The sequence below is a fragment of the Thermobia domestica genome, chromosome 5 (assembly GCF_964235325.1).
Source record: "Thermobia domestica chromosome 5, izTheDome1.hap1.1, whole genome shotgun sequence".
Lineage (NCBI taxonomy): Eukaryota > Metazoa > Arthropoda > Insecta > Zygentoma > Lepismatidae > Thermobia > Thermobia domestica.
Genome location: NC_137458.1, coordinates 231623198 through 231649579, shown reverse-complemented (window position 1 = coordinate 231649579; position 26382 = coordinate 231623198). Strand labels below are relative to the sequence as shown.

At 35.8% G+C, this 26382-nt stretch overlaps 1 protein-coding gene across 5 annotated transcripts in view; it reads right to left on the bottom strand.

The window, feature by feature from the left end:
• LOC145686443 (coagulation factor IX-like) overlaps positions 1 to 26382 on the bottom strand; it is a 237622-nt gene that overhangs the window by 169544 nt on the left and 41696 nt on the right. The window contains exon 1 of one of the 5 annotated variants that reach the window (XM_081759748.1): positions 632 to 667. The exons of 2 other annotated variants lie outside the window; for them this stretch is intronic. In XM_081759748.1, coding sequence (XP_081615874.1) covers positions 632 to 652 — 21 coding nt within the window. In that variant the 5' untranslated portion in view covers positions 653 to 667. 2 more of the 5 variants (XM_081759750.1, XM_081759751.1) reach the window with 2 other exon arrangements.

The following is a 26382-nucleotide window of genomic DNA, read 5'->3' as shown; positions in this document are numbered from 1 at the left end:
ACATTTCCCGGATTAATTGTTCATTTACATCATCGGCAAAGCCACTTATTCGATGACTAATTGTGCCGACAAACAAAATTATAATTTCCAGGTGCTTAGCAGCAGATTCACCAACCATAATCGAGACCATATCAATTGCTGCCCCGCAAAATCAGTTCCTTAGCTAGTGTACGATTTCTTGTATTGTGCCGCATGATATACTACTTTGTACGATGCTAGAAAGGCTTTCCCGAGCTTTGTACGATGGTAGACATTTGCTGAGAAAATACACTTTTATTTCGTTTCACTTCAGTTGCTTTACGGGAAAATATTCCCGGTCCTTACTTTGTAAATTGCTGTGCACAGTTTCTAAATGCCGCTTCAACTTATTGGGTACCAAGCTATTTGCAGCTATCACTTTCGAACAAATTACGTACTGAGGCCTTTTTTCATTACTAACAGCAGTAGGCCCTACTGATAATATTTTCTATACTTCTGTTTTGGTTTCTCTGAGCCACAAATTTCTGCATTATCCAATTCACGTTTCTTACCAGTCTTCATTGTAAACTTATCCATTGTGAATCAGTCCACAAAAAACGTCCTATTACATTTAATGTAATTAAAACAAAACGCCTGCACATAAACCACTTACAGCCACTTTCTTACTATTCATTGCCAAAACAAGATAAATCTTAATGTCTCTTCTTCTTAGAGTAGCAAAATACAAAAAAGCAAAGACAGGCTGTGACAACGAAAGAAGGAAGAACGAAATCGAACAGAAACATCTGAAAAATGGCTTCGACCAATGAAAATAAAACAAATAAGACTATTCGTGAATGGCGGTACTATTATAGAAAAGATTAGAAATCAATAATCGTCCCAAAAATAATAACAGAAAATTAAGAGAATAAAAAATTCAGCGTCGCGCGAAATTCCAAAGACATTTAAGAAAACATACTATTATACTGAGGTAAAGCAGAAGATCGTCAGTGGCCATCTAAAAAGCATTATACATGTTTAAGCCAATGGTGAAAGAGTCATCCCTGATCGTATGTGGAACAGAAGTGATACAAAGCCTTAGTCCACTATGTATTACTTAAGAAAAAAGGTACAATCAAGTATGCGTGTTGCATTATAAATATGTTCCAAAAAAAGTGGAAATACAATACCCCGGTACATCAACTATTTATTGATTTTAGAATGGCGTACGACTCGGTTAGGAGAGAAATATTATACAACGTCCTTACCGAACTTGGAATACCGAGAAAGCTAATTAGATTAATTAAGATATGTTTAAATGAATCCCAAAGTAAAGTCCGGGTAGGAAAATTTTTGTCCACGAGCTTTCACGTCAAAAATGGCCTGAAACAAGGAGATGCGTTGTCGCCATTATTATTTAACTTCGTTCTGGAATACGCTATAAGGAAAATCAAAGATAGCAATCAGGGCCTACAGTTGAACGGTATTCACCAGGTTATGGCATATGCTGATGATGTAAATTTAATAGGGGATGATAGAACAATAGAAATAAATACAGAGATCTTATTAAACGCTTGCAGGGACATAGGTTTAGAAGTAAACGCAGTGAAAACTAAATACATGGAAGTGAGTCGGGACCCTAATGCAGCAAATTATGGATGCGATAAAATATTAAATAATACTTTTGATAAAGCGGATAGTTTCAAATATCTAGGATCAATATTAACAGAGGAAAATTATATTCACGAAGAAATTAAATGTCGACTAAAAGCAGGGAATTCGTGTTACTATTCGGTTCAAAATCTCTTGTCGTCGCGAATTCTGTCGAGAAATTTGAAGCTTAAAATATATAAAACGATAATCATGCCTGTTGTTCTGTATGGTTGCGAAACATGGTCACTTACTCTGTGGGAAGAACATAGACAGAAAGTATTTGAGAACAAGATCCTGAGACGAATATTCGGACCTAAGAGAAACTTCATAACGAGGAACTACATAATTTATACGGTTTACCCAACATTGTTAGGGTCGTCAAGTCTAAGAGGCTTAGATGGACGGGTCATGTAGCTAGATTGGAAGAAAGTAGAAACGCTTTCAAAGTCTTAACTGGAAGACCAATCGGAAAACGGTCATTAGAAAGACCTAGGCGCAGATGGGAGGACAATATTAAGATGGATCTCGCAGAGATAGGAATACAAAGTAGAAACTGGATGCAGTTAGCTAAGGATAGAAGTCAGTGGAGAGCTTTTGTGAACGCGGCATTGACCCTCCGGGTTCCATAGGCCATAGAGTAAGTTAGTTAGTTGTAGTTTTTTTTTTTTGAAAAAGGCCTCGCGCCTCGTCTGATACCTTCGGCGCCTCCCCAGGGAGGCGCGCCGCATAGTTTGAAAACCCCATGTTCTAAACAAACTCATTCACGTGATGTACACTCATGTCCAAAATGATTACCGCATATATATTGCTGTCTTCTTGTAAGAATATTTGATAATGATTTTGCAGGGTACTTTTAATACTGATACTATATGTATAATCTGGAAATGTATATTTGTTGTAAATTTGATAGAAAAATAATTATAAATACGAAAATTAGAATGATAAAAGAAAATGTTGCTAAATGGACAAGAAAGTTTAATTTTCGTTTTATTGTTCTTATTCACTGCTCTTTTGACATGAAATTTGCCACTTACATGTTTTTGCCGATTATATACATACTAACATTATAAGAAACACCGGGCGAATTCGTTATCAAATTATATTCGTACATATTTATAGACATGCGACAATAATTTTGGACATGAGTGTACATGTGACACTGGTACTTATTATGTTTACAAAAAAACTAGTTTTTTTATTTTCTTCAGAACTACTCAGTAGAATTTGCAATTATTATCATCATTTTGTTCAGACCGATGAGATCTATCAATTGGTGCGTGTCTCATCATTTGAGATTTTCTCCTTAAACGCTAATAGCATATTGAAGAATTTTTTATTTTTCATTATCTCCATTTGCCTACAGAGTACGACTCGTAGGTATCGACAGCAACTTCTAGATTACAGTTTAATATATTCTGAATCATTATTCGATACAACGAGTAGGTAAAGGTTTCCTGTCCTAAAAGATTTATAACATGACAGATAATCCAAGAATAATAACTTTCAAATGATAACACGAATAAGTTCAGGCCTTTGTCAGACAATTTTGGTGCAATTTATACGATAAAATAAAATAATAGAATTTTCTGTTATATGAGTAAGTATTCCTGCTTTTTTCTTTTGAATGAACGTGGATTTTAATGGTTTGATTTATATTTGGTCTAGGAATTAATTCGTGCTGGTGGACAAGAGATGGCGCAACGAACGGAGCGTCCCACAGTTCCGTGTATCCACACATGTGTTGCAAACCCCTGTCATCGCGTATCGTTCGTAGTATAGGGCAGTGGATTAAAGCGTCAACAACACCAGTTTGTAGTTAAGTGAACATGGCGCAATTTGTGCCTGATAAAGTGTTTTTGCGGGGTGTCCTGCTGCATTACTTTAACATGCAGAAAAGTGCGACTGAAAGTCATCGTATTTTGGTGGAAGTGTATGGTGACCATGCTCTAGCTGAGCGAATGTGTCAGAAGTGGTTTGCACGGTTTAGAAGTGGTGATTTCGGCTTGGCAGACCAAGAGCGAGCTGGACAGCCAAAAAAAATTCAAGACGAAGAATTGACAGCATTGCTCGAGCAGGATTCGTGTCAAACGCAGGAACAACTTGCAGCAGCATTAGGCGTTGATCAAACAACAGTCTCCAAACGCTTGAAAGCCATGGGAATGATTCAAAAGATGTCACATTGGGTTCCACATGAATTGAAAGACAGAGACGTTGAAAGACGAAAAACCATTTGCGAATTGCTGCTTCAACGACAGAGCAGAAAGGGGTTTCTGCATCGAATTATTACGGGTGATGAGAAGTGGATCCATTACGAGAACCCTAAACGAAAAAAGGCCTGGGTGAAACCAGTTGAACCAGGTCCATCACAACCAAAACGAGATATTCACTGTGCAAAGGTTATGCTGTGCATATGGTGGGATATGAAAGGTGTGGTGTACTATGAGCTGCTGCAACCGGGTGAAACTATGAATGGAGAACGTTATCGACGACAATTAATGCGTTTGAAGCAAGCTCTGGCCAGAACACGACCAGAATGGGAGAACAGACATGATAAACTTATTGTTCAACATGATAACGCTCGCCCACATGTCGCAAAACCGGTCAAAACCTATTTAGAAAATGTCGGATGGGAAGTTTTACCCCACCCGCCGTATTCACCAGACGTTGCTCCTTCGGACTACTACTTGTTCGATTGCATGAACAACGATTTGATTGGACAGCGGTTTACTTCTTCAGAAGATATCGAAACATGGGTCTCTGACTGGATCGCTTCCAAGGATGAGGACTTCTTTCGCCACGGAATCCGTACATTGCCTGACAGATGGGTGAAAGTGGTGGCTAGCGATGGACAATATTTTTCTTAAGGTATTTATGTATTTTGTGTTTGTACTACAGCTTCAATGTGTGCGTACCAACCGCACGAATTAATTCCTAGACCAATATATATATATATATATATATATATATATATATATATATATATATATATATATATATATATATATATATAATGTAATATTACTTAAGTTATTTATAAGTATTACAATTATACGTCACGAAATTTATTTATTTGCAGTTATAGGTTCTACTTGTATGCATTTTAGACTAAATGAGACGAATGAAACTGAAAATGAATGATTGGCAATGCAACGGAATGATTGTAAAATTTAATTTTTGGTGCTCTGCCCTCGGAAACATAACCCTCAACCACATGCACCAGAGTTTCCTCGGGTTCTCCCTTTTCCTCTCACTTTCGTCATTGCACCATTTCCTTCCTTATCTTCAGAAATCTTTAGAGAGCTTCCAAATGTAGTATTGGAGGAAAATGGAAAGGATAAAAAGGACGGAGAGAGGAACAAATGAAGATGTTTTAAGATGGATAGGATAGAAGATGATGATGCTTTTAGCCAGCATCATTCGTAGGAAGATAAATTTGATTGGACGCATCTTGAGAAAAAGTCTTCTTCATACTGCTATAGAAGGAAAGATGAAAGGAAAGCGAGAAATAGGAAGAAGATGAACTCAACTGATCGATGATTTGAAAAATTGAATAATATATCGAGAGTTAAAACAGGAAGCTGAAGATGGAGAAACGCAGAAGAAACATTTCCAAGTCCAAATCTAAAAATACATAAATAATAAAATCGTTGGTCTCAGGACCTGCCAAAAGGCACATTGCTTAATAATAAACTTCATAGTTGTCTTCTTTAGCCTCGAAGGATAATCGCGGGAAGTTACAAAATAGAAACTAACTACATTGAAAGAAGAAGCTGTGAAATTAAACCATTAAAAAAATTTAAGTTCATGTAAATTTAAAAAGTATGATAATGCTTTATATAAATCAATGCATTAAAAAGCGAAGATGGTGCTAGTATCCTTAAGAAAAGCACAAGTTCTAGATTTGCACAAGACAGGATTCAAAGGCATTCTTCTGATTCAGCGGTTTCTGCGAACTCAACTCATACCAACAGAAATAACACGACACTACCGAATTTTACTGTTACAGAGAAGTGTCGACTGAAAAGTATTTGCCTTGTTGCTACCACACCCAAAATTTCTTATCTGACTGAAGTCGTATATTCCTTAATTCGTCACTCGATAGAACAGTTTTCAATTGGTCTAGTGTCCACGTTTTATGGACGCTACAACACGCCAGTCGAACCACCTGGTTGGCTCGAGTGATGTATAATTATTCCTCTAGGAAATACTATGACATCTAACTCTGTTCTGGCAGTAAGGAGCAATAAGAATGTGCTTACCATCATTTGGAACTACTAATGGTCAACGCCAATTTGAGAATACCGTCCTGTCTTGATCTGTCATTGTAGTTCCGCAGAGTTTCTTTGTGCCTGTGTGGTTAGCGTCAGTGCCTTTGGTGCAGGACACTCGGTTGAAACTTATGTGGTTTAGGTCCCGCGAAAAGTTATCGGTCTATATCTTATGCAGCCTTATCTTATCCCATATCTTATCCCGAAATGGATACTAAACTTCAAACTAATTGACAACTCTGATGAAACTTGCACGTATCCACTTCTTTACTGGTATGCTTACTATCTTATTACTAAAAGGTGTTGCGAACTATAGCTAGAACATTATATAGTGTTTAAGTAGCTTCTTTTCCGAGAGAAAACGAACATAACAAAGAAAATATGTTTATTTATACACAAAACTTAAAACATAAAAATTCGAACTATGTATGATCAATTCATTGACCATATCTGATATTGTCAATCAGTGATATCCATTTCCTCAATGTAAAAATAATTAATTTATCCACCCGTGTCTCCTTCTGATAATTTATGCTGAGCAGGGGCTGAATTTTGATCGCTTTTGTTCATCCATAATTCACTAAGAATATAATTCACGTCCTAATGATATACAGTGCAACCTTAATATAACGTACCTCAATATAGCGACTTCCTCGATTTAACAAATTCTTCGTGATCCCCTTGAATTGTCCATAAGAGTCAATGTAAAATATACCTTTACATTGGGAACATTTTTTGCGAATAACCTCTTTATAACGAATTTTTAACTATCAAGAAAAAGTATAAATACCTCTAATTGACGAATTTTGTCAACCCAAAACCTTTATATAAAGTTCCCACCAATGTATGACTCTTAATTTCATAGTATGTGATTCATGTCGCGACAAGTTTTCATCGCGCTTTTGTTGTTTGATGGAACATAATGTAAACACTGCTGCTCGTCACTATTGTTAAAGATTCAAGTTGAAATGGCTCAGAAACGTAAAAGGTGTTCCTTATCGGTCGCAGAAAAGCGAAACATCATTATGTTGACTAAAATCCTATGACGAAAACATTAGACATAAGTTCGGGATTCCCGCAAGTACACTGGCTACAATTTTAAAATTTAAAGATAAGTTTTCAGAAGAAAGTGGTTTGCCTGTAAACAGTAGAAGATTAAAATCATGCAAGTTCAAAGGCGTAGAGGAATGTGTGTTGAAGTGGTTAAAACAGTGCCGAGACAAAAATGTTACAATCAGAGGCCCTATCCTTCACGAAAAGGCTCAGCAGTTTGCAGTAGAAGTGGGACATACAAAGTTCCGTGCTAGCAACGTCCGCACCCACAACATTATTCATGTAGGTGCCGGAGCACCTATGTAGTCGGCGCGCATGGTGATATTGCAGATAAGTTAGGCATATATCATAGCATTGTTGTTCCACGGCTGCGTGCAATCAGTGAGGTGAAAACTTAAATTTAGAGTGTCATATAAACTGATACCAGCCAACAAAAATCGCCCTCTGAAGGTAATTCTCATGTAAGAATTAACCGGGAAAGTTTCCTGCATCCGGTTGTCCTAAAGAGAGAAATGAACTTCCCTTAACAATGGTGAGTAATTAGAAGAATGGTTGGGTCTTGATGGTTTTGAAAACATCTAGGAGATGTTGCTACTATTATAGTGATCTATAGTCGGCTTGATTTTCATGTTTTGTTCTGTCCAGTCGAAACAATCACTATAGATCGTTAGAGTACTGAACTCCAATAATGCACCACAACTTTGAGCACATGCATCCAAAATTGTTCAAAATGACATGTCTTCATTTTGCACGACTATACATTTACTAACGATTCTCAAATGACTCCATACTGTCTATGAGTTTCAACATGAGACACTTCCTCATTTTCGTGATGGCTCTCCGATCGATTATCATCTTTTCCGGGATTGTCTTACAATCAGTCGGTGTAAAGATAGGTTAAGGATTTCTTCGCATTACAAATCCCAGACTTCTTTCGTCATGGGTTCCAATTAATGTCTGAGCGATGGAAAAAGCGTGTAGATGCAGACGGCGACTATTTTGATTAATTGAACATTACATTTTTTCCCTTTAGAAATGACACATTTGGAGTGGATATTTCCTTCGCACCAACTTAATATTTATCATTGCCATTAGAATATTGGAAGTACTCTAGTTAAAATATGAAAGATACGAGGTGTGATCAAAAAATTGGAAACAAAATTTTATTTGAAAGAAAAATAATAAGCTTACAAGGAATTTGATTTCATCTCCTTCAAAGTACTTTCCTTGACTAGCAATGCACTTATTCCAACGTTGAATCCATGACTGAAAGTATTTCTGAAAGGCTTCTTTTGAAAGGGCGTTAAACTGCTCTGTCGTGGCCCTCTCAATATCAGGAATGGTATAAGCACGGTTTTAAATTTAGGAAAAGCCAAAAGTCAAATGGTGCTATATCTGGAGAATACAGCGAATGTGGACAGAGAGGTGTATATTTTTGGGTCCAAAAATTCGCGGATTAAAAGCAAGGTTTGGCATGGCGCGTTTTCACGATTAAGAAGAAAGCTCATATACTAGGGAGTTAAAATGCTTTTCACGCACCCATACGAAATGTTTAGTTCTTCGGAAAGCTCTCGAACAGTCACTTGCCTGGTTGAACAAATTATTTGTTCCACTTTTTGCACGTTTTTGACGTCGAAGAACGTGTCGATCGTTGTTCGTTTTCAACCGACTCCTTGCCGCTTTCGAATCGCTCATACCTCTTGTAAATAGTCTACAGTGACACCGCTTCATCGCCATACAACGATTTTGACATTCCGTGAGCTTCTTGGGTTCTTTTTTGCAACTTAGAACAAAACTTAATATTGGCGCGCGACAGACACTGTTAACACGTCCTCACTCTTCTCCCTCTGAAACCTAACTAACATGTCATAACTCATTCAAACTGGACACTGACTGTACCAAAGGTTTAGGCCGCCGGGCTTACTATTGAAATGGATACAACATCCATAGATGGTACTGTGCTACTACATTCACCATAGTTTTTGATCACACCTTGCATAGCCTACATCATTAGCTTTCAACTTATTGGCAACATTAAGTGTACACTCATGTCCAAAATGATTGTCGCATATCTATAACTGTCTTCTTGTAAGAATATAATTTGATAATGATTTTGCAGGGAAGTTTTAATACTGATACTATGTGTATGATCGGGAAATATATAATTGTGGTAAATTTCATAGCAAAAGAATTATAAATACGAAAATTAGAGTGAGTAAAACAAAATGTTGCTAAATGGACAAGAAAGTTTTATTTTCGTTTTATTGTTCTTATTTACTGCTCTTTTGACATGAAATTTTCCACTTACATGTCTTTGCCGATTATACACATAATAACATTATAAGAAATTCCGGGCAAATTCGTTATCAAATTATATTCCTACAATAACATATTTATAGATATGCGACAATAATTTTGGGCATGAGTGTACATATGATATTAAATACCACACAGTGATGAATTTTCTATTTTTTGGAAGGGGGAAGAGATAGCAAAGGACTTTTTACTGTTACCCCATTGTCATATATATTTTTCGACCGTAAGAAATCATGCAATGAATGTTTAAGATCTGATTTCGTCTGAGAAGAGAAATGCGAAGAAGTGCAGACGAAAGGGGGAAGGGTGCTTGTGGGTAGTTAATTGAGAGTGAAATCTGGAAAGTCTTGGAGACACACAATACATTTTGTAAACATTTTTAACCACGGAGGAAAAGACATGTGCTAAACCATTAAATTCTAATAACTTAATTGATAAATTCTCATCTGTTCTCCTATTTTTGTGTCCTCTAAAATCAAGATCTTATAGTAACAGCACATTTCAGATTTTGCTGTTGGGAGGGGAAGGATGGGAAGATCCTCTTTCTATATAGATAAAGTTTCATCTTTCTCATTAGCATATTACTATGGTATTGATTGAAAATATGTATATTTCAAATTCAAAGAGATAATTGCCCTCCCCAAATGATTCGTCTGCTTATATGGAATTAACACTTTGATTTAGAAGACATATTTCCTATAAATTTGTTACTGATAAATGCATTTCATTTATAAGGTTCAACTAAGGTACAGATTAAGAATTTGGGGCATCTGCTTTAAAGCTTTACAGGAAAAAAACTGTTAATTGTTAAAGGAAAAGCTATGTTCAAGGAACTTAGAAGGATTGGAAGCAATTTTAAACGTATTTAAGTTTAGATACAGTATTTAAAAGTTTGAACTGTTACCCGATTATATGTATGTAAATAAGGTATTGAATGAAGTATCAAAATAACTCTTCCTTCATTTACATATCCACCATCGCTAACGTGGCTTTCTAGGAACGAAGCTTCATAAGCAGCAGTAGCTTCGTCGTGCCCTGAACCGGAATAGTTGCACAGCTAGTTTGTACGACCGCATGAGTAATCGTTTTTAAAACTCATCAGTGTATAGGCATATAAATCTATGAACATGCGCGAAGGAAACAAAACTTAAGACAAGGAGAAATATTAAGAAAGAAGGATATATATATATAATGAAAAGTGACCTAAAGTACTTTGTCAAATGGAGCAGATACTATAAATATCCACGTCAATTATATAATTAATAACACTAGTTAACAAATTTAAACTTTTTGTTTGTTACATGAGAAACATCACCTGATCTTAAAGGAACTTTTTGCGCTGAATTCGAATATGCACTCGGTTTCTCTCCATCACGTACAGTTTTCCCGTAACAGAGGGATTTTCGGGAAATTCCCTCAAAAATTTCCCTTTTTCAGATATTTTATTCCCCTAGCTCCTGTCCCCTTACATATAGTAACATAGAAATTATACCTAAGTATACCTTGATTTATATTTAATAAACCCTAAAAGTTTCGTAAAAATCGCTTTGTTCTTTCTAGAGAAATAAATATATTTGTATGTATACTGTGTGCACTGTTTATTGCACCTGATAGTAATGCTTTCAGATCTCCTGAGTTGGGGTAAAAACGATTTGCTTTATTACTACAAACACAGACATAAAAATGAATATTTACAATAGTCAACAACACACTTGTATTGCTCTCTGTAAATTAGAAACGTGTATAAAAATAGAATGTACTTCCAACGTATATTTTTTTTAAACGTACAGTATATGTATATCTTAATACATATATATATACAATTCTCCAAGTTTTTTCGTTTTGTTCATGAAATAGTTATCAATATTTGTTATCAAATGTAACAGAATGCAAAAGAACTTCCACTTCCCGAGCCCCCTACCAACTGGGAAGAGATATGGCCAAAAGACTCTGATGATGATCATGACCTTGATGAACCATCGACATCAACATGTACATCCAAGGATCCAACGGTCATCCCTGACTGTGGTCGCGAGCCACATTTCATCCGGCAATGTGAACTTAATGACCTAGTCCGTGATTTGCACCTGACAAAACAAGAGGCGGAACTTCTGGGATCAAGGCTCCAGCAGTGGAACTTATTGGATGCAGAAACGAACATATCAGTGTACAGGAAAAGGCATGTTCAATTTTCAAGCTATTTCTCAATGCAAGATAATGTGTGCGTATGTACGGATATAAATGGGTTGATGGCGGAGCTAGGAATTCCTTACGTTCCAGAAGAATGGAGGTTATTTATCGACGCGTCAAAGGTCAGCCTTAAAGCTGTCCTTTTACATAATGGAAATAAAAAACCTTCTATACCACTTGCGCACTCAGTGAAGATTAAGGAATCCTATGACACCATGTCAACTTTGTTAAATCTTATAAATTACAAGGACCATTGTTGGCAAATATGTTGTGATCTCAAGGTAGTTGGTATTTTATTAGGACTGCAGTGCGATTACACGAAGTACCAATGTTTTTTATGTTTGTGGGATAGCCGAGCTGATGACAAACATTATGAAGTGAAGGAATGGGAACCTAGAGTGAATTACGTACCTGGAGAATGCAACGTCAAATACGCTCCTTTGGTAGATCCTAATAAGATATTACTACCGCCACTTCATATCAAGTTAGGACTTATGAAAAACTTTGTCAAAGCCATGGACACATCTGGTGAAGGTTTCAAGTATTTTCGAGATAAGTTCCCTAACCTGAGTTATGCTAAGTTTTCAGCGGGAGTGTTTATTGGTCCCCAAATTAGGAAATTAATGCTTGATGATAGCTTTGACAGCAAGTTAAACAGTGCTGAGCTAGCTGCCTGGACAGCATTTAAGTGTGTTGTGCGCAACTTTCTGGGCAATAACAAAGCTGAGAGTTACACAGAAATCGTACAGGACATGATACAGAAATACAAAGAGTTGGGTTGTAGGATGTCTTTAAAAATTCACTTTTTGCACTCCCACCTCAGCTTCTTTCCTGCTTACCTAAGTGCTCTCAGCGACGAACAGGGGGAAAGATTCCACCAAGATATAATGCCAATGGAGAAAAGGTACCAGGGACGATGGGATCCTTCAATGATGGGGGACTATTGTTGGGGTCTTGTTAGAGAATACAACATTTCTTACAAAAGAAGGAAGTAGTGTACGTTTTTGTAACCCAATGGAAGTTTCATATATTGTGATATTTTTGATTCTCTTTTCATGACCTTTTGGAACATTTGTATTATTGTTCATTGTAAATTGTCACACTTGTAAATTATATTGAATTATATTTTATATATGTGTTTGTGGTAATAAAGCAAAACGTTTTACCTCAACTTAAGAGATCTGAAAGCATTACTATAAGGTGCAATAAACAATACACACAGTATACATACAAATATATTTATTTCTCTAGAAAGAATAAAGCGATTATTACGAAACTTGGAGGGTTTGTTAAATATGAATCAAAGTATACTTAGGTATAATTTCTATGTTAGTATATGCAAGGGGACAAGATCTTGGGGTGTAAAATAAACGAAAAGGGAAATTTTTGAGGGATTTTCCCGAAAATCCCTCTGTTACGCTAAAATCGTACGTGATGGAGAAAAAACGAGTGCATATTCGAATTCAGCGCAAAAAGTTCCTTTAAGAACAGGTATTTCCTTTTATGTAACAAAACCTTTGTTAACTAGTGTAATTTAATGAAATAAGTCAAATAACTTACGATAATTTTTAATTATTTCTATTTTAATACGTAATTTGAGACAATTGGAAACCAGTTAAATTCTGGAACAATAAAAATGTAATTTGGCTCAACTTCACAGACAAATTCGATTACAGATATTAACGCTTTTCACTTTTGTTTGATACAACTCCTTAATTTTATTATTTACTTCACCCGCTGCTGCCCTGGGACAATTCTTCCACTTGTAATTCTTGGTATTGGTCACTATCCTCATCGGATACCACGCTTCCTACTTTCTTTAAAGCATATTTGCCGTCAATAGTTTCACCATCAAACACAAAACTAAACAATTGGCTGTCGTAGCTGATATCTGCTGTAATTGTTGTTCCCAAACAGCTAAATAGTATTTCCAGTTCCAGTTCCCCAGTAGTTGACTTTCCAGTTTTGTCTTTCAATTTTACTGGGTAACTCATTGAATTACCAAATGGTAATAGTTCTTTCGCATTGGCCAACGGAACCATCATTACTTGCGATATTAAATGTGCGATATTTATACTACCTTTGCCCAGGCAGCTCGATCTCTTGTTCTCAAACTTTTCACGAACGCATATTTGAAGGGAACTATGGTTGAAATGGCTTATTAAGCATGAAGGTACCGCCGAGAATAAACAAGATTTCCCACAATTAAATGGAATTTCTACAAAGCATTTTGTTACAGATATATTTTTGTTGGAACTTAAAGGGGCCTTTTCTTTAGTCACTGTTATAGGTGGCCACATGTTGCTTTTAACTTTGCATTTCAACTCAGGAACAAATCCTGAGTTTGTTTCTTGCAGAAACTGGTATTTGTGTGATCTCTCACCAACTAAAATTAATCTTTGCATAACGACGTGAAGCATAAAGAGTTGGTAAGTTTCAGAAATCAATTCACCATTTTCTTTGCTCTGTGGTGTATTTTCTTTTGACATACTTCTTATAGTATCAATTTTCTCATATAAAATGAACCAGAACAATTACAATGTCACAAAATGAAACATAATAATATGAATTGTAATTAAAAAAGCAAACAAATATTCAATGTTTCTACTACTCAACAAGCATTAATTTCGTTTCCTAAAATGTTACTATGTTCTACAAATTTCCGGTATACATTTTTTGGTTTCACTTCTGTATATGACACAATTAGCTAAATTTTGATTAAAACTAATTCCGTAAATAATATGTGCAAATTTAGTTGTCGATTAGAATGCTTTCTTCTTCTTCTTTCTTAACCTCAATTGAGACTTAAAATCTTTAGGTGCACACGTAGATTCCGATCACTTATATCGCTGAGTTTTGTCATAAACATTTGTTTTGCAATATAGTAATTTTACTGTGAAAACTGATGAAAGTGATGATGAAAGATTGTGAATGAACCTCAATCCTCTCAGTGATTTCAACTATAAGATGATCGAATTATACATTTTTTTGTTTCCTTCTAACTGATTTAAAAGCTTCAAGACGTCCTTTGCCAGTGTTATTAAGAACTGCTTTCATATAATAGGTCAAAGGCTCTAAGCAACCATTGATCTGTTACATTGAGTTAAAATAAGAAAAGATATTATTTATATTTAGTAAAACAGATCTAAACAGATTATAAATAGAAATTTAATTCCACACGTTAAAGCAATATCTTTTTGATGATCCGACAAAATCTTATAATTACGTGCAGATTAAATTTAGATGGGCACAAAGAGTATGATTGTTTCTTCTGTCAGGCAACGGATCCCATAGTAATTCCGGAGCTTCATCTTGGCTAAGCAGATTAGCGTACGCTCCTTTGCCGTGGGAGACAAGGGTTCGGTTCCCAGCGAATATTCATGTGGTTCGGATCCCAGATCAAGCCGTAGATCCAAGTCTTATATAGCCTCGCAGCTGGAAGGGACGCTAAAGTCTAAACCAAAACACATTAAATAGTAATCCTGTTTAGTTTATACCATGTTATACATTAAAAGTATTTATTTCCTTACATGTTCTTAGGTGCATTGTAAGCACAAATTGACTTTTCAGACATTCAACTCCCTTTTGTAGTATGTAAATTTACTGTAAATTTCCCATTTCCAATTCGACGTAAACTTAGTATTCAGTTAAACTTTTGTGAAGTTATTTATCTTGCAAATAACTAAAAGTAGTTGTTCCTCCAATCCTTGGGTTAGCTGAATATTATAGGTTAAAATTGTGTTTCGTGTTATTTTGGTCACGGTGGTTCAGTAGTAGAACGCTTACCTCTGTTGCGTAGGATCTCTGATTCGATCCCCGTCCAAGTAAGTTTGTGGTGTACATCATGTCTTTTCTTGAGGTACACCCATTTCCAACACTTACTCATTCCATAATCATTCACTTACTTTGATCGTCGTCTTCCTTAGCCTAAAGAACATAATCGTAGACCTTAAACTAAAAGATTTTATTTCATTTTTGTTTTACTTTTTAACTAACTAAACTAACTCTATGACCTATGAAACCCGGAAGTTCAATGCCGTGTTTACAAAAGCGCTCCACTGACTTCTATCCTTAGCCAATTGCATCCATTTTCTACTTTGAATTCCTATTTGTGCGAGTTCCATCTTAATATTATCCTCCCATCTGCACCTAGATCTTCCTAATGGTCGTTTTCCGATTGGTCTTTCAGTCAAGACTTTGAAAGCGTTCCTACTTTCTTCCATCCTAGCTACATGACCTGCCCACCTGAGCCTCCTAGATTTGATGCCCCTAACAATGTTGGGTAAACCTTATCAATTATGTAGTTTCTCGTTATGAAGTTTCCGCCATTCCCCATTCCCGTTCCTCTTGGGTCCGAATATTCGTCTCAGGATCTTGTTCTCAAATACTTTCAGTCAACGTTCTTCCCTCAAAGTAAGCGACCATGTTTAACAACCATATAGAACAACAGGCAAGATTATCGTTTTGTATATTTTAAGCTTCAAATTCCTCGACAAAATTCGCGACTATAAGAGATTTTGAACTGAATAATAACACGAATTCCCTGCTAATTTCTTCATGAACATGGTTTCGTCTGTTAATATCGATCCTAGATATTTGAAAGTACCCACTTTATCAAAAGTATTATTTGATATTTTAACGCATCCATTATTTGCCGTATTACGATCCCGACATATGTTTAGTTTACACGTATTTTGTTTTTTCTGCGTTTACTTCTGTTTTCTATTTTTACGTTCTATTTTTTAAAAATAATTACTTACATTAAAAGAATGTAATTTTTAAATTGCAATTAAACAACAAGTTACCTGCAGGGTAGCACCGTCTTTTGGGATCAAGTAGTTAGGTAGGAGCCAATGTAGCTAGAGTTAGCTATTAGGGCTACTGTGAACTAATAGGAATTAGCGTTACACACATATTGAGATGGTCTTGTATTATAATAAGAGTGCTTCCTTCAAACACCACAGTAAACGTGAATGCCAATATTCGAATGACTAACGAGTACACTAAAGAAATCACTTTTAAGTAGGGACGAACATGCTTATAGCTGACGTTGTGTCAAGAAGAAACTAATAATATTTCTACAACGTTTTTCTACAGCTAAGCAAAATGATTATCAAGAGTGTAAAGTGTCATACGTAGTTTTGGAACAAATGGAGGTAAATATATTTCTTATCATACCTACGACCAAAAATTGGTTCTGTGGCCGTAAGACATTCTTTCGCGAAAAAAAAAAAAAAAACTGTTGAGTTCATTTCATCATGGAGAGGTTGTCGGTTTTCGGAGGCAGCTCATTTGGTTCGGATTCCACGTTAATCAGTAGGTTCCATCTCATATAACCTTGCTGCTGAAAGGGACGTTAAACAATATCTGGGGTCTTGTGTTCGATCACCCGTGAAAATGGAAATTTTTCTTATTCACTCTTCACAATGTGGCTCTAAGATTATGATATCCACCTTATATGAAAGGGCGTGGGAGGCCCGGGTTCGATTCCCGGCGGGAGCTCATGTGGTTCGGGTTCCACGTTAATCAGTACGTCCACGTCTCATATAGCCTCGCTGCTGAACGGGACGTTAAACTCAAAATCAACTCAAAATCAACTTATATGAAAGGAGTACTTATGGTAATTTGGGTAAGTAAATGTGGCCAGAGGATGGTTCTGATTACATCAGCTCCACTGCTTGCGGAAATTAAGAAAGTGTATGAGTTTTTATCGTTCAACACAACCCATTTCATTATTATTTATGAAGGATTTGTGGAGCCATGTTTGATTAAGTTCAACACTGAATCCCAGATATTACAAGAGAAAATCTGAACCGGACTCGCTGCTCTGAGAAAGAAAGAAAACAGATAATGAATATTGAAAAGACGATTTTTTAGTTTAACGCCTCATATGTATGTCCTTTAGGCTAAAGGAGACAAATGATTAATAAAAAGTTACTGATTGTGAAATTATTTTTGTGTTCTCCCAGTTGCGATCGAACCCGACGTCATTTGCATCAATGGCAAACGCGCGAGCCACTAAACCTCTGGAGAGGGCTAGATGTTCAATATTGTTCAATTCAGTGGATTGAGAGAGCTAGGGTAGATGAAGTTCATTTTGATGCTGCCCAAACACAGCTGGCTATGTGTACTATCTGCCATGGAAGTAAATGTACACTCATGTCCAAAATTATTGTCACATGCCTATAAATATGTTGTTGTAGGAATATAATTTGATAACGAATTCGCCCGGTATTTCTTATAATGTTAGTATGTGTATAAACGGCAAAGGCATGCAAGTTGCAAATTTCATGTCAAAAGAGCAGTAAATAACAATAAAACGAAAATAAAATTTTCTTGTGCAGTTAGCAACATTTTGTTTTACTCATTCTAATTTTCGTGTTTATAATTCTTTTCCTATGAAATTTACCACAAATATACATTTCCCGATTATAAACATAGTATTAGTATTAAAAGTACCCTGCAAAATCATTATCAAATTATATTCTTACAAGAAGACAGTTATAGATATGTATTTACAATCATTTTGGACATGAGTGTACATCTGTTACTCTGGCATCCCTGCACTGACTACTTTGGAGAAATTTAAGAATCAAATCAGTTAATCTATAGTTCCTTGGAGGGAAGCAATGAAAGTACAAAACATGCTAAAAGAGAGAGAGAAATTGTAAATACAAATTATGCATAGCAGAAATATGTGACATCAACATAAAAGAAATACGAAAGAGTCTATTCAACAAAGAAATGCGGCGTAGAACATTCGAAATACTAGCACAGATTGGAATCGCATGTAAAATCGTCAATCACTACACTCTCACAAGGGACTATTCCGATTTCCCTTGCCAATATTTTCCTTGTCGATTTGCCAATCAGTTGCTGAAAATGAGTGCTAGCACTAGATTCAGCATCTAAAGAAACAGAAAAAAGTTGGTTTTTAATGGCAAACCGCATACAGGGTGGGAGATAAGTGAGGAAAAAGTCCAAAGATAGAACGTAGAAAATGCCTTAAAATGCCATGTTAATTTTGAAATGAGTAGGGATTGAGGTCAAATATTGGATATGAAGAATGCATGAAGAGCTCCAGTGAATAGGCGTAATGTGAATCATGGGAGACATCTGAAAACCGCCATGTTGAACTTAGCGTAAGAAGAATATAGAGGAAAGAGGTTTTGTGACATATGGCTCTTGATGCACACCGTCTATTGAAATCAATAGTCGCCAATATAGTTTGGGATCTCAGTAACAGGAGGCGTTCCACGGTATGGCAATGTATCAAAACTGTCGTAAAGGTGGCGTGAATGAGAAACTAGAGTCCCTGTAGTACGGTTCATGACCAAGTTGTGTGAACGAGGGGTAGAAAGAGATAGAATTGAATCTTGGAACATCAAGAAAGTTTGCAACGTGTAACGGAATGAGAAGTAGTTCCACTGGATTAATGTTCGCGTGGTACCTTGCACAAAGACACCTATCCTATTCAGGATTCTGGTATATTAATGAGCCTCCCAACAAAACGTGCCGGTTGTAACACTGGTGATTCTTCTCATAGTCAGTTACATGCAATTGGCAGTTAAAATACTTTTCACATTGCGCCTATTCATTGGAACTCTATATGCATTCATCATATTTCATATTTGTTCTCAATTCCTCTACTTGTTTCAAAATTAATATGGCACTTTTAGATATTTTGTATTTTCGCACTTTACCCTCCTTTACCTCTCATTCTATATACGCTCTGCCAATAAACACAGTCTTTTTCTCTGTTTCTCTTGGTGGTGAATCCAATGCTAGCAATCATTTTCATCAATTGAATTCACCAAATCTTAATGGCCTCTTGTTAGGATGAAATGGTCGAGGCCTAATGATTAAAACAATAGACTACAAGTCTTAACGACAGCAGATCTCCTCCATAGAAGTAATTTTTCTAATTTATAATTTTGCGGTGCTCGATAGGGGATTCCAAACGTTTTAATATCTTACGTTAAATTAAAATTTGTATGCTGTTGTAGTTAAAATTAAGTTTATACGTATGATCGCGAATAAGATAATATTCAAATTAGTCTCTTGTCATGTGAACCATGAAAACATTCCGGAATTAGAATTTTTAGTTCTTACTTCCTTTTCAACACCGAGGCTATATAAGGACGAGACCTGTAGTTGAAGGTGAGTTCCGAACTACTCGGTCTCACTTAGAATCAAATTTGAGACCAGAAGCATCAATTGTTTCATGGAAAAGAGTAACGATATCATATTATACCCCAAATTTAAGGAGTCACTTTATTTAACCTATTTGGCTGATCGAAAAGCGCTTTACACAGCTTGAAAGTCCACAAGAAGTTGATTTAATTCCAGGAATTTCATTTCAGAATTATCATAAACATAGGATGGGTGTTATATTTTATAAAAAATACTGGTAATTAAAAGTGAACTTCAAATTACCTGCAGACACGAAAAAAATATACAGTAGGCTAGTAGTTACTGCTTGCTTGTTCGCTTATATAGAGATTTCTAATTTCTCTGCATATTTTAAAGCTATATTCGTGCCTATGAGGGCTTTTTTTTATTAAAATTAGAAAAAAAATGTAAGCCCAAATGTCACACGTGCGAAGCGTTACCGCGTTTGTAATGCGTTCTTCTGACGCAATGAATCTGTTTGTCGTATATTTTAAGTGATTAAACTTCGGGGTTTGTTAGCTCGTAACTAGTTGCGTAGTGTACGTATATAAGGCGCCATATATTTAAATACTTGAGAAATTAGACCACTTGCTCATGACGAATCATTATAAAATAAAATTCCAGACTGGTTCTTCTCCCTTGGAGAATTATTTTCTTGAAACCGAATGAAAAACCAAAAAGTTACAATTTTTATTCGAAACGTAGAAATAAACTATTTCGTCACAGTGTTTTTGTATCTGTCATTGTGGATGTGGAATACAGTTCCAAAGTCTGAGCAGACAGTTACTCCTTGAAGCCACTGTAAAGAGGTGTTTGGAGACATTCTTGGCCACATCGATTAGTAGGATGAAGTATGAAATAGAAGGAAACTTTGGTTAGATTAGAAATAAGCAAATCAATCTTACAATAGAATCCAACCCTCGATCTTCAAGACAGTATAGCAACGATATGACCATTAATGCCTCGGCGACTGATATCCTGTTCATTTTTAGTTGTGATGAGTTATGTCAATAAAAAGTATAGTTGTGTTTTCATTCTCTTTTGATCTAATAAATAATTTTCAAATGGAGAGAACCCGATTGTGAATTTTAGTTAGAAGGGAGACTTTGTGTGAAGGCAGAGTAACTTTTCACTTACTGTAGATAGAAAAAGTCTTGGTTGGACGCAGTTCATAGTCAGTTACTAGAAAGCAAACTCCCAAATTTCACAACCACCTTAGACAAGAACATATACTGTTTGCTTAAGTAACATATAACCTATGCTATAATTTTGTATATTAAAAGTCGCGTCACATTACATACGTTCAATAACGAGTTTTCTTTGCCAATAACGCGCAGATTCTTTGCAAAATATATTTTTTCGTAGATAAATCTCGAACCCATGTTGAAACAATGAACGAGTGTTTGTGTAAATCTTCATGCTCTCCACTACACCAGCTGCACTGCTTTCTGTCTTGATGATAATATTTAATTTAAATGCTTAGATCATCTACATACAAGTCGCAAAATTTTAACTTTTGTCTTCTTCTCTATACAATCACTTACGTTTGTTTCCTCTTTGCCAATTATATGTTTGATACATACAATATACGTATTGTTTTCGTTCAGAAAAGAGGGTAGAAAATACATTTCCCTGTATACAAACCTGAGGAAATTTGGAATAACTAAGCTCATTTCTGGAGCTTATGTTAGTCTCTACAAGAGTTTACACTTAAAATGTTCAGAAGTGAAAGCCTCAAATGTATATGTGTCACATGACACATAGGAGTAGCTGAAATCCAGGTAGAACAAAACCAAGAATAAATGATTCAGTGATTCTAGACATACCGATCTTTTGATATTTGTAAAATTTGAAATAATATATATATTACATAAAATGAATGTGAGCTTATTTCTGATCATGTCGCGCAATAACTACTGAATAAATTAAATAATAATTGGCCAAATTATCACATTTAGATCTCCGAGGATTATATGAAACTAATTCTGAGGATTATCTTAAGGGGAGGCTGGGTTTATAATTTATGTAAAAAATCGAATCATGCAGTAACTACTGAAACAATTAAAAATATATATTTGACATGCTTATCAACATTACACCTCCCAGGGATTTTATGATATTAGATTAATTAATGCGATATACTAAAGGTGAATGGTTGTAATATTTTATGTGAAAAATTGAGTGGCAACATGTGAAAATAATCATAAACGACAGATCTTCTGTCCAATCCACAGTTTTAGGGGTTGCTGACACTAATAGTGATATTCTCGATGCCGAATAGGTCCAAGTTTAGCCCCATTGGCATGCAAGTGATAGTTCAGTGCACAATGGATTCAAATTCACTTTTTGGTTACTTTGGTGATATTTTATATTTAAGATCATTATGTACTTGAAAGGTTCATATTCAGATATTGTAAATACTTTTTATACTGTAGAAAACAGTGCTCCTTTTTCAATGTTTACGAACTTTGCCATTTCTTTCTCACACCTTAAATAATTAAACCTTGTGCTCTAAACAGCCCAAATGATAATAGGAACGGACATTTTCTTAGGGTGACAAAAGATATATAAAATTTGAGCTCAGATTTAAGAAGGGAAGGAAAAGGCCGAAATTATGGTGTTGATGTGATAGATGAAAACTGGGTGACATTGCGAATTCTTATAATTACACTTTTCTTGTGAGGCATATGCTAAGGGGGAGAGAGGTTCATATATTTTTCATAAACCTATTTTCCTCATTGGAAAAAGGGACGTTTCAACTAGTGGTGGGCACAAAAACCGGTTTTTCGGTTTTCGGTTTTTAGAAAAACCGAAACTGGTTTTTGAAAATTTTCAAAAAACCGGTTCCGGTTTTTCACCGAAACTGGTTTCGTTTTTCTTCAAAATCGGTTTCGGTTTTCTCCAAAACCGGTTATCGGTTTTCTCCAAAACCGGTTCGGTTTTTTACCTGGTCCGGTTTCGGTTTTCTTCAAAACCGATTCCGTTTTTTTTTTCAAAATTTGTTATATTTCTGACCAGAATGGTGTTTCGTTGTTCTCCGGAAACCGAATCCATTTCCATAGAAATAGTTTTATGTGTTTTCGAAAAGTTTTCACCGAAACCAGTTTCGGTGAAAACCGAACCGATTTTGGAGAAAACCGAAATGTCGGTTTTTCGGGTTTCGGTTTTTATAAAAACCGGTTTTGCCCATCCCTAGTTTCAACCAGTTAAATATAAAAATGGAACCCTATAATAGTCTGGAAAATTACAATAAGATTGAAAACGAACAAAGAGATCACACAATAACTATGTCCTTCTCTGGAATGAGTAATGGAAGATAAAAGTCAAATGACACTTTCAACAGCAGAATTAGGATTTCTTGTTCACAATCCAACGTCATTATCCTAATAATTATGTAACTGAAAAACGAATCTCTATCAACGATTTTGAGATGAAAAATAAAGAAAATCCTTTGGTTTGACGTCGCACGATAATTCACTAAGGCTAAGGAAGACAATGATACATGCAAGTTACTGATGATCGATGAACATGGTAGAATGAAGTAGTTGGAAGAAATGGGTTAACTCCGAGAAAATCCATTGTCACGATGTTGGGCCAACACCATGAATTCACGTTGATGTCCACTGTGTCTCTTATGAATGACCATGCCAATAGAGATGCAGAGAACGAAACATCCCCGTTAAAATTTGGCGTAATAACCGTCCGTTGCAACTAGGTCGTTGTCGTTCTTTTGCATGTTCGTTACAAGTGGAGAAGACTGACCGGGATTATGATAGTACTGCTATGCATTTAGAATAGGTTCTTCTAGAACCACCTAGTTTCTGTCTTCTCCCTTTCTTCCCATTTCTGCACCATGAAACCTTTAGATTTTCCACCGACTGGAGATCAGGAGACCATGAAGAACAGTTTATGCAGATGAGTTGTGCGCTCTTGTAGCCTGCACATGTGTATGTTCGGACGTTTGTACAGCAATCTTCTCGTGGACGAACATAAACTACTCCAGGTCTAGAAAATTTGCACGAAAGAGTAGTAGCAAGGTGTTCTATAGAGCACCAATATATCCTGGCTGGTCATTTGTCCCGGCACTGGGATAATTTCTCCTGGGCCAGCGACTAACATGTACCAAAAGAAGTTTGCTACAATAAGTCCGGAATACTCTTTCTGCATTATATTTTGGGGCACATATCTTCTCCCTCGTGGTCTATAGAGAATAGCTTCCTCGTTGATCGAATAGGAATATCTTCTCATCATTTTATATAATTAGATACCAGTATGCCTTTCGGAGATAATTTTTCCAATGTGCCCATTCTAATAGTCTTGTATTGTGTGCCTCAGTGACAGAGATCTTGGTGGCAAGACAACAATTCCCCAGGCAGGATGCCTTTAGCCTTTGTCACATGGTTTCGTGGAAAAAGCCGTACTGTATGGTTTTGTCTCGCAAGAGGAATCTATGGTGTATTGGGTTTCCTGACGTCTTTTATCAGCACTTCATCCTGAGCTGAAATTACCGTAGGTCTATCTGATCTGTATGCAGCTTTGGCTTGTTTAACTTCATCATCTTGGTGTCGACCTAAACATTTGCGAAGAGTTGGTCTGCCACTACCAAATGCTCTGCGATTTGAGATGCATTCTGCCCTTGTGATGCACGACTCGCAAAATCACCACACTGAGAAACTGTCAATTCTTAATTACCACATGGACAAGGCATGCTATATGGCTTTGTTTGTGTGCGTGAATATTTTGGACGATATAGTACTGTAAAAGCATGTTTGAAAGAACTGAATATATTTCTTGACAATAACTGTGCAGCCCTTCTTAATTTTATCCCTTAACTAAACATTGCTGTTTTCATGATCATACAAACTTAGTTTTTATCGTCAAAATTATATTGTCAACAATATCTTTTCTACCTCTTCCTATGAAGAACCGTAAAACAAAATAAAAATGAACACGTTGAATAAATGCGAACTATGCACATTAGAATTTATAGACGGTTACCTTAACTAGCATACCACGAACACTTCGCCCTGGATTCATTGTCATTTATATCTTTACATATGTTCTATCCCCACTTCGAATCGTCTAGGATATTTTTCTTTGTTTCGTAGCTTCTTTTGTATCTGTCACGTTGTTTTCACTTATCTACACTGTGCATTATTTGTATTTAGAACTTCTGTCTTCTTACGTAATTCATTCCATACTTTCATTGCGTCTCCCCACAAAACTATAGATTTGACTAATTTAATTTTCATATTCTCTATACCAGTCAGTGCAGGGATGCGAGATTCACAAACAGGTTTACATTTCTTTCCTTGACAAATAACACGTACACCTTTATAAAGTTGCATTATGAGTAAGTATAATGAAAACAATGAAATTGAAAATAGACAGAAAACCTACATCGAAACTAGCAAAATAAATAAATGCAATTTTTCGGTGAAAATGAAAATAAATCAATACATAAATAATACACTAGATAAAACAAAGTAAGCAAAAAATCTAGAAATTTTTTACCGAAAAAGAAAGAACAAGACTAAAGTCAATATCAATAGGGACTGAGGTCTGTAGCAAGATAAAAGCCTTTCCTTTCAGAAAATGGAATTGAATCAAGGATCTTATAAATGAAAATATTGTAGAAATAAACAAAGAAACAGCGTCGCTTCAGATTTAGCTTGGGAAAGGTGGAGGAAAGGGTGACTAGATTTTCACATTTTTTATTAGTATATTAGTATAGAATTAACTAAAAAAATAGTAGTATTTCTCTAGCTTAGGGGTAAGAGGGAAAGTTGAGGCTCTGAAACAAAATCCTTTCAACTTACATAAAAACTCTACGGATTGTTCCTTATAAGTGCACGAGGATCTTAGAAGAATAAGCTGCTTTTGCAAAATTTAAAGTCTAACATCAACAGTTGGGCATCACAGTATTTCTTGAATGCCATATTATTTCTCGGCTTTGTGGAAATAGAATTTACAGTAGATAGAACACGTTTTCTTCACCTAAAAATTATAAGTTATTTTTTATTATTTATTCGTATATAATCATATTAATACAATAAAGTTGAGTTCCATCACATTGTTTATGTGAAAACATACTTGAAGAAAACATACTTCAAGAAAACATACTTGAAGACATCTCAGTGAGCCCATAGCCAAATACGCAACCAGTATAAAAACTGATTGTCAGTTTAATCTGTTGTCTGAAGAAAAACACATGTAAACTAGGGATGGCCAATTTCAGAAATTTTACTTTCCGGAATCCGGAAAGTAAAATCGGAAAAATTCTGGAATTCGGGAAAAAAATCCGAATTTAGAAAATTCCTGAATTTCTCCAAAATCGAAATTTTTTAAAGCCCGGAAAATTCTCAAACTGCTAATTAAATCTGCGACCTTACGGGGGTCATAGTGGCTAAATGACAGAGCGCTTACCTCTGGTGCAAGGGATTCCTGATATGATCCCAGGTCGTATGTGTTTGCGGTGAATAATGTTGTGTCTGGTGTTTTCTTCGACATTATCATTCCTCCAATTCGTTCAAAGTGATTCATTTTTATTAATCATCTGCCTTCTAAAAATGGGATACTTACGGGAAATTAAGTTAAAGGTTTGATTTCATTTCCGGCCCTTCATACACTAAAATGATGTGCGCTAGGCTATAGACCAAGTAGGAAGACTACACACGCACTAGAGATCGTTCTGTTGTTGGGAAAGTTATGAATCTTGTTATTTAAAATACTAAATTATTCTCTAGATACTAAACATAGATCCACATTTGAA